Source organism: Daphnia carinata, chromosome 7 (genome assembly GCF_022539665.2).
Source record: "Daphnia carinata strain CSIRO-1 chromosome 7, CSIRO_AGI_Dcar_HiC_V3, whole genome shotgun sequence".
NCBI lineage: Eukaryota > Metazoa > Arthropoda > Branchiopoda > Diplostraca > Daphniidae > Daphnia > Daphnia carinata.
The window spans coordinates 8,449,648-8,467,755 of record NC_081337.1 but is presented as its reverse complement, the minus strand read 5'-3'; the positions used below and the strand labels follow the sequence as shown (position 1 = coordinate 8,467,755).

General features: G+C 37.7%; 5 protein-coding genes and 3 long non-coding RNA genes across 11 annotated transcripts; 5 read left to right on the top strand and 3 right to left on the bottom strand.

Annotated features, from left to right (window-relative positions):
* The first annotated feature begins 387 nt into the window (after nt 1-387).
* Nucleotides 388-2,503, top strand: LOC130687639 (guanine nucleotide-binding protein subunit alpha homolog). Its single transcript, XM_057510816.2, has 5 exons — nt 388-1,051; nt 1,301-1,351; nt 1,441-1,658; nt 1,721-1,886; nt 1,972-2,503. Exons 1-5 carry the CDS (start codon nt 581-583, stop codon nt 2,161-2,163), a joined length of 1,098 nt encoding a protein of 365 aa, XP_057366799.1. The 5' UTR covers nt 388-580; the 3' UTR covers nt 2,164-2,503.
* Nucleotides 2,504-2,791: 288 nt separating this feature from the next.
* LOC130687856 (ankyrin repeat domain-containing protein 49-like) lies at nt 2,792-3,575 on the bottom strand. The gene is made up of 2 exons (XM_057511006.2): nt 3,372-3,575; nt 2,792-3,304 (listed from the first exon to the last, which is right to left on the bottom strand). The coding sequence occupies exons 1-2, from the start codon at nt 3,439-3,441 to the stop codon at nt 2,808-2,810; spliced, it is 567 nt and encodes a 188-aa protein (XP_057366989.1). The 5' UTR covers nt 3,442-3,575; the 3' UTR covers nt 2,792-2,807.
* A 721-nt stretch (nt 3,576-4,296) lies between these two features.
* On the top strand, nt 4,297-4,838 carry LOC130688077 (uncharacterized). Its single transcript, XR_009000303.1, has 3 exons — nt 4,297-4,404; nt 4,502-4,641; nt 4,704-4,838. It is a non-coding gene; the product is annotated as an uncharacterized LOC130688077 (long non-coding RNA).
* Nucleotides 4,839-7,120: 2,282 nt separating this feature from the next.
* Nucleotides 7,121-7,934, top strand: LOC130688118 (uncharacterized). Its single transcript, XR_009000325.2, has 3 exons — nt 7,121-7,384; nt 7,455-7,638; nt 7,701-7,934. It is a non-coding gene; the product is annotated as an uncharacterized LOC130688118 (long non-coding RNA).
* Nucleotides 7,935-11,055: 3,121 nt separating this feature from the next.
* On the bottom strand, nt 11,056-11,703 carry LOC130687956 (uncharacterized). The gene is made up of 3 exons (XR_009421470.1): nt 11,627-11,703; nt 11,304-11,573; nt 11,056-11,233 (listed from the first exon to the last, which is right to left on the bottom strand). It is a non-coding gene; the product is annotated as an uncharacterized LOC130687956 (long non-coding RNA).
* Nucleotides 11,704-12,723: 1,020 nt separating this feature from the next.
* On the top strand, nt 12,724-14,213 carry LOC130687604 (galactose mutarotase-like). Of its 2 annotated transcripts, none has more exons than XM_057510782.2 (4): nt 12,724-12,934; nt 12,995-13,262; nt 13,325-13,853; nt 13,907-14,213. In XM_057510782.2, the coding sequence occupies exons 1-4, from the start codon at nt 12,724-12,726 to the stop codon at nt 14,150-14,152; spliced, it is 1,254 nt and encodes a 417-aa protein (XP_057366765.1). In that variant the 3' UTR covers nt 14,153-14,213. The 2 variants fall into 2 exon arrangements, with proteins under 2 accessions (XP_057366765.1, XP_057366768.1); XM_057510785.2 differs by having other exon boundaries at nt 13,921-14,078.
* LOC130687755 (caspase-1-like) lies at nt 12,948-17,780 on the bottom strand. 2 transcript variants are annotated; one of them, XM_059496269.1, is made up of 9 exons: nt 17,565-17,780; nt 17,410-17,510; nt 16,926-17,062; nt 16,613-16,860; nt 16,380-16,555; nt 16,192-16,324; nt 15,907-16,120; nt 14,040-14,227; nt 12,948-13,976 (listed from the first exon to the last, which is right to left on the bottom strand). In XM_059496269.1, the coding sequence occupies exons 3-8, from the start codon at nt 16,988-16,990 to the stop codon at nt 14,194-14,196; spliced, it is 870 nt and encodes a 289-aa protein (XP_059352252.1). In that variant the 5' UTR covers nt 16,991-17,062; nt 17,410-17,510; nt 17,565-17,780; the 3' UTR covers nt 12,948-13,976; nt 14,040-14,193. The 2 variants fall into 2 exon arrangements, with proteins under 2 accessions (XP_059352252.1, XP_057366928.1); XM_057510945.2 differs by having other exon boundaries at nt 15,911-16,120; nt 17,565-17,779.
* LOC130687659 (caspase-1-like) lies at nt 14,415-15,765 on the top strand. Of its 2 annotated transcripts, none has more exons than XM_057510847.2 (5): nt 14,415-14,603; nt 14,680-14,939; nt 15,000-15,175; nt 15,248-15,395; nt 15,458-15,765. In XM_057510847.2, the coding sequence occupies exons 1-5, from the start codon at nt 14,500-14,502 to the stop codon at nt 15,718-15,720; spliced, it is 951 nt and encodes a 316-aa protein (XP_057366830.1). In that variant the 5' UTR covers nt 14,415-14,499; the 3' UTR covers nt 15,721-15,765. The 2 variants fall into 2 exon arrangements, with proteins under 2 accessions (XP_057366830.1, XP_057366821.1); XM_057510838.2 differs by having other exon boundaries at nt 14,659-14,939.
* Nucleotides 17,781-18,108: the final 328 nt, after the last annotated feature.

Below are 18,108 nucleotides of genomic sequence, written 5' to 3'. Positions count from 1 at the left end.
TAAAGCAGTGCATGATAAAAGATTTCAAACAAATTTAGATTGTAAAAGTTGGCAATCCATCTTTCGATCGACAGACGACATTTCAATACAAACAAGCAGATCAGTTTTCGCTCAGACTTTGCCCTTCTACGAAATTGAGATCAATTTCCTTGTTGAACCAGTCGCGAGAACTATAGCTAGCCAATAATACGTACAAGATCCTACATTTGTCTGCCTTCATAGCAGATATGGTGTAAACGGTCAACACCGCAACCCTTAAGTCTAACTATGGAAGGGTTTGCACAATGTCTACAAGCAGCATGCCTTAAGTTTTTCGTCTATGTTATACTTCGTTGTTTTCCATCCTGTCGTTTTGGTGGAAATAAAGGGGTAAGGTTGCGATTTCGCGCCACCAGATGGTGGCGTAGGATTTTGCTATTGCAACGCCCCCCACATAACAATATCTTGGCTTTTGTTGCCGTATTCATTTTGAACTTGTTCTGGATAGTTGCAACACAAATAGGCGGGGTAAACAAATTACGTTTTGTTCCGGTTTGAGTGTCATGAGCAAGTGATAAACAAGATATTCAGTCTAAAAAAAATGGCGGCTCTAATTCACTGCTGTCTGCACTGGAAGTATTCAGACGAAGAGATTGAGCAAATAAATAGAAGCCTGAAGATCGACAAAGCCATCGAGAGAGAGAAGCAGAGCAACCGGCGCCAAGTTAAACTTCTGCTTCTTGGAGCTGGCGAATCGGGCAAATCAACATTTCTGAAGCAGATGAGAATCATTCATGGAGTCAGATTTGAAACAGAGGCCATTCAGGAATTCCAGTCAATTGTATACCAGAATATCATTCGAGGCATGAGAGTCCTGGTTGATGCTCGAGAAAAATTACAAATTCCATGGGAAAATGAAAACAATGCCAGTCTAGCCCCATTCCTTCTTAGAGTAGACAACGTCATGCAATTTGACACAAAAGTGTTCATGGAATATGCCGTCTACATTCAACAACTATGGCAAGATCATGGTATTAGAGAAGCTTACGAGAGAAGAAGAGAATTCCAACTTGTAAGTCTAACCAGGTTCATACTTTTATTCATTTTTATTACCATGTTAGCTTTATTACAAATAAAGTTCTGGAGCATTAAGCAAAATGATCTGCTTTCTTCAGTATTCGAAATTCATAACAGCAAATTTCATGTATCTTCATTATTTGTTACATAATCTGCAATACCAAGCTGCCATAATCATCTACTGCACATAAAGTGAAAAGGTTGCATTATTTTGCATGCGACTAATGACACATTTTCTTTGCAGAGTGATTCTGTAAAGTATTTTTTTGAAAATCTTGAACGGATCGCTGTAAAGGTAAGTTATGGAAACAAACGATTGCTACCAATTGCAATCCGCCGTGTTTTTTGGTGTTGCTTTCAATAAACTATTTTATTTATTTGTAGGACTATCTGCCGAATAATCAGGACATCCTTCACGCGCGCAAAGCAACCAAAGGAGTAACGGAATTCGTTATGAACATCAATTCCATCCCGTTTCGGTTCGTAGACGTTGGCGGCCAACGGTCACAAAGGCAAAAGTGGCTTCAGTGTTTTGATTCAGTAACAGCAATCCTGTTTTTGGTATCCTCTTCTGAGTATGACCAAGTTCTAATGGAAGATAGGTAAAAGTGTAAAATTTTGTTCATTCCTACTTCGAAAATGCTAATATTTTGTGGTATCAAAGACGAACGAAACGACTAGAGGAGTCTATAAACATATTTGATACAATCGTCAACATTCGCTATTTGCTGTCTGTTGCCTTTATCCTATTCCTGAACAAAACAGATCTTCTTACTGCCAAGCTTTCGACACGAGCGTCAAATATTGCTCACTATTTCCCTGATTACAAGGTAATGCAGTTCCTTTATATTAATTTGTATAAATGTATTAATGTTTTTTAAAATATATATTTGCTGTATGTTATGTTATTTGCAGGATGACCCATATGATTTGTCTAAAGTTCAAGCCTTCATTTTAAACATGTTCGTTTCCGCCCGACGTAATAGCCATCAAGTCCTTTACCATCATTTTACCACTGCTGTGGATACCGAAAATATCAACAAAGTTTTCGGTGCTGTCAAGGATTTCATTCTTCAAAAGCACCTGGAGAACTTAATGCTCCAGTAAACCTATACATTCTAAGACGGAATAAGTCAGCTTGCCGCTCTAGAGTCTATAAATGCATGTGGCTCACTAGAAGACTTATTTTTGTGTCTAGGGTCTGTAAAGTGGATTTCCCATCTTGTGTACATAAGATATACCAAGTGTCCTTGAAAATTGCTCAGATTATCTTTGTCCAATCTCCTCATCCTTTTTACCACCCATGTCGATTGTTTGCCTCCCCCCCCCCCTTTTTTTTAAATAACAAGACAGGTTACACGAAATTATTTTTTTTATCAAACCAATTGCCATGCTCGTCAAGCACTGTTAAATGATAGTCAACCTCTAATAAAGCATTCCTTGACTCATGCTCATTGTGCAGTTAAGGATTTCTAATGTAAAAGAAACGAAGTAGCATAGATAATGTAAATAATAAATAGGAAATCAAATTTCGCTCTACCCTTAAGGAACTTCTGTTGTCTTCCTTGTGTTTTAGAATTACTATAGGCAAGACCATCACCAAATATTTACTTTATGCTGAACTGAACAGCATAAAAACAACAGGTGGATTTAAAACATTTTAGGCTATTTTAATATTAAACTTTCTTGTGGATTTTACCTTTAGAAGTAACATATTACTGAGGTCCGAACGTCATGACTGTCAAACGAGTTTATATTTCGTTCAAAGCTTCATTTACCATATCAAAAAGTCGCGAGTACGGACCACATCTACGGGAAATTTCACAAGCTGTTTCACCATTGTTACTTAAAATACTTGGATTGACCAATGGGTAGTTTAACAAGACAACTAATGTTTCATAAGCAGTTGAATTAGATGACGCCAAATGCAGAGGTGTAAGCCCACCCTTTGTAACTGCATTGATACTTGTACCCCATTCCAACAATAATGACACACACGAACTGCTATTCCATTTGCTAGCTGAATGCAATGGTTGCCACAATTCATTAGTTACTGCACCTATGTTGGATTTGTGTTTCAGTAATAATTCCACAATATTCACATGATTTTCATAACAAGCTCTGTGAAGAGCACTATAGCCATCCCGATCTTTCACGTGCACCAGAGCTGGATTATTTTGAAGTAAATTTCTAATTATACTTATATCTCCTTCAGCTGCAGCCCAAAGAATTTCCTTTTCTGGAGTTTCTGAAATAGGATTAGGAAATAATTCATATTTGTATAAATAGATATAATGGAATATATACAATTTTACCATGGGGGTTCCGCTCCTCCTCAACATCATCATTGTCGCTATCAAGCTGCGTTAATGACCGCGAACACATTTGCGCCGAATAAGGGGATAACACAAGAACAGTAACGATCAATTTATTTAAAATTCCGGTGCCTTTGTTGTGAACTGTCAGCGAATTACAGAACTTAAATTAAGGTTTGCTGTGCTCACAAAGCAATATCGTCTGCTACGGAACGTCAAATATACGAAACATGTTGAGTAGCCTAATAACGTGTATTTTTTATATTATAGTGGTGAGTGTATGTAGAGAACTAACTAGAAATATGACCGGTAGATGGCGATAGCATTGAGTCAACATACACCGAATATTTCTACTACATCACGCTAGCGCTGTACCATACTGGCGCGCTAGCATTGCGTCAAATATTCAGTGTATTTCAAAAACGATTAACTTAATGAAAAAAATAGCAATTTTTCCGGAATCAGCATTCAATTTTGAGTATATCCTGAGATATTTAACCAATTCCGATGGGTTTCAGTTTTTTCAGAAAAATTTTTAAGCCCGACTGAGAAAAGTCGGGCTTGTTTAGTCGGACTTATTTAGTCGGGCTTATTTAGTCGAACTTATTTAGTCGGGCTTAAAAATTTTTTCGGTCAGTTTATGTATGGCAATCCGTTTTACCCCCCCACCAAAAAAAAATATCGGCCTTTTTTTTCTATTTCACTGCTATCGGCATCTAGCGGTGGGTAGCAGTAAAACAGAAAGAATGGCCGATATTTTTTTTTTTTTGGGGGGGGGGAGGTAAAACGGATTGCCATACATTGCATCAGACTTACCCATTCGCCAACCCAAGTGTGCATATGTCTTTCTTTGACAATTATTTTATTTTGCCACTGTGTTTGGTAAACTGCAATTATGCCCAATATTTTTGTCTTTGCATTTTAGGTCTACTCTTAGATGAACTATACCTGATCCTGTGTTCTAAAGTGATCTGCTTTTACAGCTACATTTCTGTGTTCTTTTTTGTTGGTCTATGGTTCTGAATTGAGGCAGGTATATCTATTATGCTATGTCACTAAGTACTATAGGGAAAAGAATAACTGAAATTGATTGAGATCTATTCTGATTCTCCTGATATCCATCTCAACAGGTTTTTATTTGCTTTTGAACATCCATTTCATAGTGGTACATGTGGCTTAGATTAATATTACCATACCATAAAGACTGCCGAAAATGGGTGTGGTACGGAAACCCAGAAATGGCATGAGTTCAACATCAAACATGGATTAGGTACTTCATGGTTTTTTGTCTACCGACAAAGTATTTTTAATGCTATTATTTTGCATTCACAGAATTTTAGCGGGGGATCAAGTCAAGTCTGGAAGTGTTACAGGATAGAAGAGTTGCCCTGTAGTTGAAAAAACACTGAGAGTGCATTACTGTTAAGGTATGAGGTAAAGTAATAGAGTAATGCAAATTGTCTAATGAGAAGTATCATCTTGTGTTAATAAATCCGGTACAATCCTTCATAGTGTCACAGCTAGAAACCTCTAATAATTCTGCTTCTCTGGCTAAAGAACAACATATCCTTTACGTTCCGAGTGTTGGTGAAGCTGGATACTTAAATGGCCCTAAGATGTTTCACTTTGCTGGCATTGCAGCGATGAACATCATACATGGACTATTTAGGTATGAAAGGAATTTTCTTGAAAAAATTTTGAATTTATGACGAAGCATTTCTCCGCCTTTTTGCCAACCATGTCTAATCTACAAAAAAAAATTTATCCAACAGGAAAGGATTTTCATATACTGGGAACATAACTATCAACAATGCAACATTCTACGGGTGCTATATTATCATTCAAGAGCCTTATACAATGATTTTCATCTGCAATTTGTATGGCCTTTCCCAAGCTTCTGCCAGAAGTTGAATCTATGAGTCATGTAAGTTACATGAGCAACAATTGAGATGCTTAATGGTGTTGTTTTTCTTTTCTCAGCATAGGTTAATAGTAACATTGGATCTGAAAAGATTCTTGGTTGGGGCAAGACACTGAATAAATTGTAATGATTGGATGGATGACATGACATTTCTATACTTCATTCGGATTCTCGAGACGGTATTTTATATTTAAAAAATTGAAGTGCATATCTGGGCTCCCTTCCTTTCCGTAGCCCCGTTTCCCCTTGACTCGTAATAAGCCCGTAGGGGGTCATGCCCCTACTGTACGGTATATATAAAAATAACATATACCGAGGTTTGGAGGGCTCTGGCCGGAAAGGGGACGTGGGGGTCCGCTTAGTCCGATGATGTTTTCACGGTTGGCGACGTGGCTACCCACAAATCCGAACTAAAGGTTAATCGCTCCTGTAAAAATGTTCCATATCTTCAGCTCTTCTTCCGGCTTCTCTTAGCCAATCACCGGGTAATCTCCCCGGTGGGTCAACAAGGCAGTGTCTACCCCTTCCTGGGTTGACGGCAACTTTTGAAAGGGCTATTGTGCCTTTTTAAAGTTGCAAAAATAATTCTAATGTGCAGAGAATTGTCAATAAAATTTTTTTTATAAATTTTTTTTTCCAAAATTTGTTTCTTTCATTGTCTGTTTTCGCTGTGTTAACACATTACATTTATCAACTTTTTTTTTATTTAGCTTGCTCAATTCAACTTTATTGTTTTTGCCACCTTTGATGGCAAGCATTGTTTCCATTGGTTTATCGTTTATTTGTAAGTATTCAAATATTATTTATTACACTCTTTGAATTCTTCAAGTTAGATTCAAGGAATAACGTGTAATACCTGGATATTTTCTGAAGCAATTTTGAATTTTTATTTTATTTTACTCGTATGGGAACCGATCCCCAGACATTCAGCGTGCAACGCCGGTGCTCTAACATTGAGCCACGAGATATATACAAATATTTTATTTTCGCATATCATATGTTATCGTCTAGGATGTTTATGCAGTCCTTCACAAGTATATGTTTATCTGTCTATTGCTTTCATAAGGACCATAGCTCTGTGGTATAGTCTTTAGCTACGATATCTGTTACCCTGGGTTTAAACCTCAGTAGATGTGTAAAAATGAAGGAGAATAAATGTAGAAAAGAATTTTGCAGTATTGCATTTCAGTTTTATTCTAAGTGAAAATGCAAGTCCGCAAGTGACTAGAAAAAAGCCAACTTTGCATCGTATGATTCATGGCTCATTGGTAGAGCATCGGCGCGGTATGCCGAACATCCAGGGTTCGATCCTTGGATAAATATTGAATGCTTACAGATAAACGATAAACAAATGGATACAATGCTTACCATTAAAGGTATCCCAATGCTTACCATCAAAGGTGGCCAAAACAATAAAGGTGAATTGAGCAAGCTAAATAAAAAAAAAGTGATAAATTTTATGTGTAAACACAGCGAAGGCAGACAATGAAAGAAACAAATTTTGGAAAAAAGGTAGGGTAAAACGGATTGCCATAAAAAACTACAATGCCAAAAAATATGGCAATCCGTTTTACACAAAAAAAAAAAAAATCACACTTTTTTCTTTTTTTCCGACACGTAGCCATCTACCGCTCAGACTCGTTATTACTGGCCTAGGCAATTTCAGTCCATTGGATGCCATTCGCAGTTAGTTCAGTAGCGTGGATGGAGAATAACGCGTGGCTGGAGGAACAATTGAAAAATGGATAAGATAATACAACAAAAGGATGGTAAGTATAAACATTATTATATTGGTTTTCAATTATTACTTATTGTTTATTAGATCAAATTATGAAGCTGCAGGCCCAATTATTGGAACAACACAAAATATTAGATAACAGCAAAGCTAAGGATGGTAAGGCCTAATACGTAATGATTCTATTTATTTGCTTTTATTCATTTGTGTTTTGTAGCTCAAATTTTGAGTCTACAAGCTCAGCTAGGGGAAAAGAACCAATTGGAATGGAACAGTTTCCAAACAGTGAAGGAGGTTTTTCCAAACTCATCCCTAACTGAACATGAGGATGAATTGGCATTAGGCGAACACAGTCAGGTACCTAAACTTTTCAAATAAGAATTCAAAATAAGTATAGAATTTTAACAAACAATTATTTATTGTTTAGTTATTCAGTCTACCACCTGACAGTGTGTTAAAGTTAAATTCTGTTAGTGCTGCACTAAAAGAATTGTTAGTAATAAGTCCATGCAGCAAAGGAAGTGAACAATTGTGGGACTGTATTTGGGCTGAAAATGGGTGTGGTAGGGAAACCCAGCAATAGCACGAGTTCAACATAAAACATGAATTGGGTACGTTTCGGTTTTTTGTCTATCGAAAAACTATTTTTAATGCTATTATTTTGCATTCACAGAATTTTAGTGGGGGATCAAGTCAAGTCTGGAAGTGTTACAGGATGGAAGAGTGAGCCTCCAGTTGAAAAACACTGAAAGTGCATTACCATTAAGGTATGAGGTAAAGTAGAATATGCAAATTGTCTAATGAGAAGTACCATCTTGTGTGAATGAATCCTGTGTAACAGCAATCCTTTATAGTTCTGTCACAGCTAGAAGCCTCAAATAATTCTGCTTCTCTTGCTAAAGAACAACTTGTCCTTTACATTCAGAGTGTTGGTGAAGCTGGGTACTTAAATGGCCCTAAAGATGTTTCATTGCGTTGGCATTGCAGCGATGAACATCATACATAGACTTTTTAGGTATGAAAGGAATTTTCTTGAAAATTTTTTGAATTTATGACAAAGCATTTCTCCTGCCTTTTGCCAACCATGTCTAATCTATAAAAAAAATTTATCCAATAGGAAAGGATTTTCAGCATACTGGGAACACAACTATCAACAATGCAACATTCTAGGGGTGCTATTTTATCAATCAAGAGCCTTATACAATGATTTTCATCTGCAATTTGTATGGCCTTTCCCAAGCTTCTGCCAGAAGTTGAATCTATAAGTCATGTAAGTCACATGAGCAACAATTGAGATGCTTAATGGTGTTGTTTTTCTTTTCTCAGCATAGGTTAATAGTAACATTGGATCTGAAAAGATTCTTGGTTGGGGCATGACACTGAATAAATTTTAATGATTGAATGGATGACATGACATTTCTATACTTCATTCGGATTCCCGAGACGGTATTTTATATTTAAAAAATTGAAGTGCATATCTGGGCTCCCTTCCTTTCCGTAGCCCCGTTTCCCCTTGACTCGTAATAAGCCCGTAGGGGGTCATGCCCCTACTGTACGGTATATATAAAAACAACATATACCGAGGTTTGGAGGGCTCTGGCCGGAAAGGGGACGTGGATGTCCGCTTAGTCCGATGATGTGTTCACGGAGGGCTCTGTGGCTACCCACAAATCCGAACTAAAGGTTAATCGCTCCTGTAAAAATGTTCCAAATCTTCAGCTCTTCTTCCGGCTTCTCTTAGCCAATCACCGGGTAATCTCCCCGGTGGGTCAACAAGGCAGTGTCTCCCCCTGCCTGGGTTGACGGCAACTTTTGAAAGGGCTATTGTGCCTTTTTAAAGTTGCAAAAATAATTGTAATGTGCAGAGAATTGTCAATAAAATTTTTTTTATAAAATATTTTTTTGGAAAATTTGTTTCTTTCATTGTCTGTGTCAGCTGTGTTCACACATTACATTTATCAACTTTTATTATTTTTGCTTTGCTTTATTTGTTTTTGTCACCTTTGATGATAAGCATTATTTCCATTGGTTTATCGTTTATCTGCAAGTATTCAATTATTATTTATTACACTCTTTGAATTATTCAATTTAGATTCAAGGAACAACGTGTAATATCTCGATATTTTTTGAAGTAATTTTGTACTTTGTTTTACTCGTATGGGAACCGATCCCCAGACATTCAGCGTGCAACGCCGATGCTCTACCATTGAGCCACGAGATATATTTGAACATTTTATTATCGCATATCATATGTTATCATGTAGGATGTTAATGCAGTCTTTCACAACTATATGTTTATCTTTCGATTCCTTTCATAACCTTCATAGCTCTGTGGTAGAGCCTTTAGCTGCGATACCTGTTAACCTGGGTTCAAACCTCAGTAGAGATATGTGTAAAGATGGAGTAGAATAAATGTAGAAGAGTGTGTTGCAGAATTGCATATCAGTTTTATTAAAAGTGTAAATGCAAGTCCACAAGTGACTAGAAAAATGCCAACTTGACATCATATGATTCATGGCTCATTGGTAGAGCATCGGCGCGGTATGCCGAACATCCAAGGATCGATCCCTGGGTAATAATAGAATGCTTACAGATAAACGATAAACCAATGGAAACAATGCTTATCATCAAAGGTGACAAAAACAAATAAAGCAAAGCAAAAATAATAAAAGTTGATAAATGTAATGTGTGAACACAGCTGACACAGACAATGAAAGAAACAAATTTTGGAAAAAATATTTTATAAAAAAAATTTTATTGACAATTCTCTGCACATTACAATTATTTTTGCAACTTTAAAAAGGCACAATAGCCCTTTCAAAAGTTGCCGTCAACCCAGGCAGGGGGAGACACTGCCTTGTTGACCCACCGGGGAGATTACCCGGTGATTGGCTAAGAGAAGCCGGAAGAAGAGCTGAAGATTTGGAACATTTTTACAGGAGCGATTAACCTTTAGTTCGGATTTGTGGGTAGCCACAGAGCCCTCCGTGAACACATCATCGGACTAAGCGGACATCCACGTCCCCTTTCCGGCCAGAGCCCTCCAAACCTCGGTATATGTTGTTTTTATATATACCGTACAGTAGGGGCATGACCCCCTACGGGCTTATTACGAGTCAAGGGGAAACGGGGCTACGGAAAGGAAGGGAGCCCAGATATGCACTTCAATTTTTTAAATATAAAATACCGTCTCGGGAATCCGAATGAAGTATAGAAATGTCATGTCATCCATTCAATCATTAAAATTTATTCAGTGTCATGCCCCAACCAAGAATCTTTTCAGATCCAATGTTACTATTAACCTATGCTGAGAAAAGAAAAACAACACCATTAAGCATCTCAATTGTTGCTCATGTGACTTACATGACTTATAGATTCAACTTCTGGCAGAAGCTTGGGAAAGGCCATACAAATTGCAGATGAAAATCATTGTATAAGGCTCTTGAATGATAAAATAGCACCCCTAGAATGTTGCATTGTTGATAGTTGTGTTCCCAGTATGCTGAAAATCCTTTCCTATTGGATAAATTTTTTTTATAGATTAGACATGGTTGGCAAAAGGCAGGAGAAATGCTTTGTCATAAATTCAAAAAATTTTCAAGAAAATTCCTTTCATACCTAAAAAGTCTATGTATGATGTTCATCGCTGCAATGCCAACGCAATGAAACATCTTTAGGGCCATTTAAGTACCCAGCTTCACCAACACTCTGAATGTAAAGGACAAGTTGTTCTTTAGCAAGAGAAGCAGAATTATTTGAGGCTTCTAGCTGTGACAGAACTATAAAGGATTGCTGTTACACAGGATTCATTCACACAAGATGGTACTTCTCATTAGACAATTTGCATATTCTACTTTACCTCATACCTTAATGGTAATGCACTTTCAGTGTTTTTCAACTGGAGGCTCACTCTTCCATCCTGTAACACTTCCAGACTTGACTTGATCCCCCACTAAAATTCTGTGAATGCAAAATAATAGCATTAAAAATAGTTTTTCGATAGACAAAAAACCGAAACGTACCCAATTCATGTTTTATGTTGAACTCGTGCTATTGCTGGGTTTCCCTACCACACCCATTTTCAGCCCAAATACAGTCCCACAATTGTTCACTTCCTTTGCTGCATGGACTTATTACTAACAATTCTTTTAGTGCAGCACTAACAGAATTTAACTTTAACACACTGTCAGGTGGTAGACTGAATAACTAAACAATAAATAATTGTTTGTTAAAATTCTATACTTATTTTGAATTCTTATTTGAAAAGTTTAGGTACCTGACTGTGTTCGCCTAATGCCAATTCATCCTCATGTTCAGTTAGGGATGAGTTTGGAAAAACCTCCTTCACTGTTTGGAAACTGTTCCATTCCAATTGGTTCTTTTCCCCTAGCTGAGCTTGTAGACTCAAAATTTGAGCTACAAAACACAAATGAATAAAAGCAAATAAATAGAATCATTACGTATTAGGCCTTACCATCCTTAGCTTTGCTGTTATCTAATATTTTGTGTTGTTCCAATAATTGGGCCTGCAGCTTCATAATTTGATCTAATAAACAATAAGTAATAATTGAAAACCAATATAATAATGTTTATACTTACCATCCTTTTGTTGTATTATCTTATCCATTTTTCAATTGTTCCTCCAGCCACGCGTTATTCTCCATCCACGCTACTGAACTAACTGCGAATGGCATCCAATGGACTGAAATTGCCTAGGCCAGTAATAACGAGTCTGAGCGGTAGATGGCTACGTGTCGGAAAAAAAGAAAAAAGTGTGATTTTTTTTTTTTTTTTTTGTGTAAAACGGATTGCCATATTTTTTGGCATTGTAGTTTTTTATGGCAATCCGTTTTACCCTACCTTTTTTCCAAAATTTGTTTCTTTCATTGTCTGCCTTCGCTGTGTTTACACATAAAATTTATCACTTTTTTTTTATTTAGCTTGCTCAATTCACCTTTATTGTTTTGGCCACCTTTGATGGTAAGCATTGGGATACCTTTAATGGTAAGCATTGTATCCATTTGTTTATCGTTTATCTGTAAGCATTCAATATTTATCCAAGGATCGAACCCTGGATGTTCGGCATACCGCGCCGATGCTCTACCAATGAGCCATGAATCATACGATGCAAAGTTGGCTTTTTTCTAGTCACTTGCGGACTTGCATTTTCACTTAGAATAAAACTGAAATGCAATACTGCAAAATTCTTTTCTACATTTATTCTCCTTCATTTTTACACATCTACTGAGGTTTAAACCCAGGGTAACAGATATCGTATGGACTGAAATAGCCTACGCCAGTAATAACGAGTCTGAGCGGTAGATGGCTACGTGTCGGAAAAAAAGAAAAAAGTGCGATTTTTTTTTTCCGCCATTTTTTTTTTTATGTAAAACGGATTGCCATATACTAAACGTAAAAAAAAAAAAAAATAAAGTTGGGACACATTAAAATTTTTTTTATTAACTACTCAGAAGTAAAAATTGGTTCTTGAAATGTATGAAACTGCGTAATGGTCGTTAGATGGTGCTATTTATTTATTTTTTTTTTATTGAACAACTGCAGACACGTAAGCACTTGCTCATGTCTTATTCTCTCCCCGTCTCCTCACAGTGGCAAAAAGTGATGTATGTAGGTATTTGAATCCCCTGCAGAAAAATACCAGACGTAGATAACTGATCCTTTTCACGAAGAGGATAATGAATTCCTTATCGATTCAAGTGACACAGGAAGTATTCGGTGAAATAAAAACGTCGGACGGAATCCAACTTGTTACCAAATTCACGTTGACTAATCCACTTGGAGTTAAGGTGCAACTCATCACCTATGGTGCCTCAATTACCAATGTTTTCGTTCCGAACAAGAAAGGAGATCTTCGTGATGTCGTACTGGGTTTTGACGATATGGCAGGTAGGTAAATGGGTTAAGTTTGAATGCTTGTGCATGCTACATTTGAATGTTTTCCCACAGGGTATGTCAAATCTGAAAACCCTTACTTTGGCTCTACAGTAGGGCGAGTAGCCAATAGAATAGCAAAAGGGCATTTTAATTTACAAGGTATAGAATATCAACTAGCAAAAAACAACGGCGATAATCACCTGCACGGAGGAAATGTGGGATTCGATAAGGTAGTTTGGCAAGCCTATGCTCACCGAGATGGAAGGATCACTTTCACTCATTCGAGTCCCCACATGGAAGAGGGTTACCCCGGTCATCTGTTCGTTCAAGTGACGTACACGTAAATATGACAACACGCTTTAACAATGTAGGAAATATGCCATTAAAAATTGGTGGCTATAGGTTAACCGATTCCAGCGAGTTAATAATAGATTACAGAGCGCTGGCAGACAGGCCAACACCAGTCAATCTCACCAATCATTCGTATTTCAATTTGGCCGGTCATAATGCTGGAAGTCAGCAACTGCTGAATCATCACATTCTACTATCTGCTAATCAATACACCCCCGTTGACTCTGGGCAGATCCCTACTGGACAGCTCGCTAATGTGGACGGTACGGTTTTTGACTTAAGATCAGAAACGCTACTGAGAGACGTTATCGAGAAAATTCCGGGGGGTGGCTACGATCATAACTTTGTCATCAATGATAGCACGATCAAGTTCGACAACAAACTCCCCTTGGTAGCCAAAATTTGGCATTCCGAGTCCGGTCGAATGTTGGAGTTATTCAGTGATCAACCAGGTTGTCAAATTTATACGGGTAATGGCTTTCCAGCAGATGGTTCGTTAGTTGGCAAAGACGGCTCGATTTACTCAACTCACGGTGGATTGGCCATTGAAGCCCAAAATTTCCCTGACGCTGTCAATCAGGTAATTTCGCTTCTTTTAACAATTACCCTGTACCAGTAACAAGTACAAGTCAGCTCTGCATTTCCAGCCACATTTTCCAGAATCTGTTCTTCAACCAGGTGAAGTGTATCATCGCACTATCGTCTACAAGTTTGGTATCCAATAGTGACCAGATAAGTGGTGGAGAAATTTCTTTAAATTTGATACCTTCTATTTTTTTTTTGTTATCTTGTTATTGTCCCGCTATTGAAATACATTGCTCAATTCGAGAATTGCTGATAAAGCATTTGCCACTATGCTCTGTCGTCTCCGGTGAATAAACGGCACTGCTTTTAGCACGAAAGGTTTCATCTAATGCAGCTTACTGGTTTACTTGTGACTGGCTTCTATTTGACCTGAAATACAAACATTGTTTACAACCAGAACTTTCCAAGAAAGCAAAGCGGATTAAATTAAAAATAGTGGAAAACAGGAAATGTAAACAGACACGCCTTTAATTGATAAAAGGCACATAAAAAAGCAACACCATTCAGATAAGAAGGCAAGTTAAAATTATTCTCTGCGTTAACTTGTCATCTCAAATGGGTTCTCACTCAGCGAAAACGCGTCCGATAGGCCACATGCAAATTTGCCCAACTCTCTTAGATAAACTAATTTTACTTCAAGAATGAGTTCAAATGATTTTGTTGACGCCCAGCCAGTCCCTCCCGTAGAGGCTTCAATTCTAAACCAAGCGACTAACGCAACATCATCGGCAACGCAGTCACAGCAGTAAGTAGAAAACTATCTTTTATCAATTTAGTAAACAAAAAATTACAATTATCAGATCGACAAGCAACTTTTCAAGCCAGGATTGCGTGGATTACCCTATTACCATCGTACCTGTAGATAAAGACACCCGATGCTACGATATGAACCACAAGAGACGCGGCGATGCATACATTTTTCATCACACAGAATTCGATTTGAATTTACAGTTAGACAAAAGAGAAAACGACGGGGACTTGCTCAAAAGGTTATCTAATGTTTTAGATGATCGTTTGGAGTTCACAGTTAAGGTTTTTACAAACTTGAAATACAAAAAAATCTGCAAGGAAATCACGAAAGGTAGGTGGGTTAAGAATTCAATTTCGTGTGTATCATACTTTGTTTTACCATTCATTTCAGCGGCAAACGCAAACCACCAGAACAGCGACTGCATTCTGTTTGTCTTCATGACTCACGGATTCAACGATAAGCTATATGCCCGTGACACGCACTACAATCTCGATCCATTGCGATTACTGTTCACCGCTGAAAAATGTCGCACTCTTGCAGGAAAACCAAAAATATTCATCGTCCAGGTTTGCTTTTCCATTAACAACTATCGTAGTAAATCAAATTTCTCGTTTACAATGAATCTAATCGGCTAACAGGCGTGTCGAGGTGATTCGGTGGACGGGGGAACCCTTATCCCCCTTCGTGCCAACCGTAGTATTAGCGCAAGTGCAATGGATGGGCCAAACATTCCATACAAATTATCAACACACGCAGATTTTTTAATCGCATATGCTACTGTTTCTAGTATTCTGTCAAAAATCTACTTCAGTCGTTGAATATCTTAATCGATTATGTTTTTACGACAGATTACGGCGCTTACCGAACCTGGTTCCTCGAATCTCTTTGTAACGTCTTGGACTCGGAGGAAAACCAAGAAGACGATTTCCTCTCCATGATGACAACTGTCCAAAGAAAAGTTGCCATTTCATTCGAAAGCGAACTTGGGGAAAAACAGATCCCATCTTTAACAAGTTTGCTCACACGCAAAATTTACTTTACGCGAAAGAAAAAGCCTCGAAATTCGCTGACGAACAGAATGTCATGCATAAATTCGAATGTTTCCGAATAATATGTGGCATATTTTCTGATGCATTTAAATGGACACTGAAAATTACACAGGGTGCGTTAACAAGATTTTTTTTTAGTATCTGGGAGATATTAGTGGAATGCCGTACAATTCGCTTTAGAAGAGGTAGTACTAGAGCGAGATTAAGTAAAAACTTGTATGGTAGTTTACGTTCTTTTAAAGAACTACTTACAGGTGGGTTTGGAGGGGAAATAGACACGGCGTATGAGTTGGCTTACGACGCATGGAATTTGAGAATACCCTCTTCCCAGCGTGGCCACTTTTAGTAGTACCATTGTCATCATCGAGAGCAAATCTTCTTCCCGGCCATATGTTTTGAATATTTCACAAAGAGCTTCAATGAACCATGAGCCATTTTCCGTGTTGCGCCAAGACACGTATCCTATTGACAAAAGCAAACAAAGACAATAAATTTATGTTAATATCTCTAGCTAAATAATAATTCACAATCACCGGGAATAGTAGAATAGGCCATCATGAAATCAGCCATTGTTGGGATGGAATATTCTTGAGGAGCAACTGAGTCCATTTTATTAGAATCGAACTGCACGGTTAATCCCACATCCTTTTTGTTGCCTTGACATGCCTGTTAGATGTATGATGAATTAGGCGAAAACTGTTAATTCTAACAATCGAAATACCTGTATGAAGAACAGTTTTGGCTTTCCTGCTAAACTTGGACATTTATCCGACGTGAACGGACGCCACAGGTCGTCGAAATGGTAGAAAGAATCCGATGCATAAATTGTACCATGCATTCCATGTGACAGCACGATGACCACGACGCAATCATTGTCAGTGTGATCATGCTCTGCCACTAACATTCAAAATCAAATCACTATTCTTGCAGACGAAACACGTAAGGTAACATTACATTGCTTGATTTTCCTGTTGACACTAGTAATGCCATAGTTATGGAAACACGACACCTCGAAATCTAGTTGGGATAACACACGTTCCAGATTCGATACGTCGGTTTTCGATCCAACTCGTTCACTAAGATTCAACGATGCGTCGAAAAGATCGTGGTTGAAAATGTAGGCTTTACCTCTACGCTTATGTTGCATGTTGTAAACACGCGCATCACGATCGACTGGAATAGATACCTGGCGAGTCGGTTTTCTGAAAATATCTAGTTTTGTCAGAAATGTTAAAAGCTAAAAAGAAAAGTAGAAATAATGTCATACTCATTTTGTGGATGAACAGCAGTAGGGGTGTGTTCCCCGGTAGCATTTGCGTCAGTTAGGTCCATCTTCGTGTTGTAGGCAAGTGTGCAAGTGTCAGCAGTGAACGATATTTCGATGCACGAGCCAGTGAAGGACCACTACAGATAAAAGGAAACAACTGTTATCACAACGAACCATACACTGAATCTAATGATAGACGAGCTACAAACGGGATAAAAATGTTTGAAATAGTACTCTCTGAAAAAGGGCGATATGGTATTCTGATAAATATCGTCTTGCGCAATTTTTCAGTTACCATGTTTTTGTGCCACATTTTTATCATCACGGACTTTGTTTCGCACTTGAAACTATCATAAAAATTTTTCCAAGATTTATTTTTCGTTGCATTTGGTTGCTAAACAGCTATCACGTGGTTATGGGTTGAAAAGGAAAACTAGCAGTATCATCTGGAATTGCTAGATTAGCAAACAGGATATCTACTTACGTTGGAATCGAACAAAGCAGCTTCTGGCCCATCACTTGTTTTCAAGACACCAAAACTGTCTTGCCGTGCTGGCCTTTCACATTTTCAAATCCTTGGCAAACCTTTATTTAATAAATTATAAGAGAATATTTTCAAACAGTTTTCTATCGTAATACTAGCTTGAACGAAAATTAGGTGTTTGCCGATTAGTTGAGAATAATTATCCGGTGCGAGGTGAGCCCGAACTTCTTTAATGTCGTGTGTATCGAACGGATTGCTTTTCCCACTTTTATCCGTTTGACATTACGACCACCAGAAGACAATCGTAGTGGCGGTAATCCATCTTCAGCACTAGTGTTGAGAATAAATAATTAATTACATGGTTAAGAAGGACAAACAAACACCTTATCTTTTTCTATGAAGGTTCTTGATCGGAATTCGGCTGCGGCTCCAAAGGTAACCGATACAATTACCGGATATGAGACTGAATAAGCTGTTAGGATGCCGTAAGAGTCCATAACTGACGATGGTTTTTCTTCAGAAATGTATTAGAATTACATTCTGAGAAAAACTGCGGGCAGGGAAATGGATTCTTTAATTGTACATCTGCTAATGTTTTTTTTTTTTTTATATTTACTTTTTAACTGATTATGTACAAAGAACGACGACTGTTAGAATTCAGTGACACTGTATCATGAGACAGTTAAAAAAAAAAAAAAA

What these genes read in the sequence shown, in the direction of transcription:
- LOC130687856 (XM_057511006.2), bottom strand. Translation starts at nt 3,441, where the DNA reads ATGTGTTCGCGGTCATTAACGCAGCTTGATAGCGACAATGATGATGTT. An exon ending in GGAGGAGCGGAACCCCCATG is followed by an intron (nt 3,305 to 3,371) that starts GTAAAATTGTAT and finishes ATCCTATTTCAG; the next exon opens with AAACTCCAGAAAAGGAAATT.
- LOC130687639 (XM_057510816.2), top strand. Translation starts at nt 581, where the DNA reads ATGGCGGCTCTAATTCACTGCTGTCTGCACTGGAAGTATTCAGACGAA. An exon ending in TTGAACGGATCGCTGTAAAG is followed by an intron (nt 1,352 to 1,440) that starts GTAAGTTATGGA and finishes ATTTATTTGTAG; the next exon opens with GACTATCTGCCGAATAATCA. An exon ending in ACTATTTCCCTGATTACAAG is followed by an intron (nt 1,887 to 1,971) that starts GTAATGCAGTTC and finishes TGTTATTTGCAG; the next exon opens with GATGACCCATATGATTTGTC.
- LOC130687604 (XM_057510782.2), top strand. Translation starts at nt 12,724, where the DNA reads ATGAATTCCTTATCGATTCAAGTGACACAGGAAGTATTCGGTGAAATA. An exon ending in GGGTTTTGACGATATGGCAG is followed by an intron (nt 12,935 to 12,994) that starts GTAGGTAAATGG and finishes GTTTTCCCACAG; the next exon opens with GGTATGTCAAATCTGAAAAC. An exon ending in TTCGTTCAAGTGACGTACAC is followed by an intron (nt 13,263 to 13,324) that starts GTAAATATGACA and finishes TGGTGGCTATAG; the next exon opens with GTTAACCGATTCCAGCGAGT.
- LOC130687659 (XM_057510838.2), top strand. Translation starts at nt 14,500, where the DNA reads ATGAGTTCAAATGATTTTGTTGACGCCCAGCCAGTCCCTCCCGTAGAG. An exon ending in TCGGCAACGCAGTCACAGCA is followed by an intron (nt 14,604 to 14,658) that starts GTAAGTAGAAAA and finishes TACAATTATCAG; the next exon opens with ATCGACAAGCAACTTTTCAA. An exon ending in CGCATATGCTACTGTTTCTA is followed by an intron (nt 15,396 to 15,457) that starts GTATTCTGTCAA and finishes TTTTTACGACAG; the next exon opens with ATTACGGCGCTTACCGAACC.
- LOC130687755 (XM_059496269.1), bottom strand. Translation starts at nt 16,990, where the DNA reads ATGGACCTAACTGACGCAAATGCTACCGGGGAACACACCCCTACTGCT. An exon ending in CAACAGGAAAATCAAGCAAT is followed by an intron (nt 16,556 to 16,612) that starts GTAATGTTACCT and finishes TTTGAATGTTAG; the next exon opens with TGGCAGAGCATGATCACACT. An exon ending in CCCTCCAAACCCACCTGTAA is followed by an intron (nt 14,228 to 15,906) that starts GTAGTTCTTTAA and finishes TTTGTATTTCAG; the next exon opens with GTCAAATAGAAGCCAGTCAC.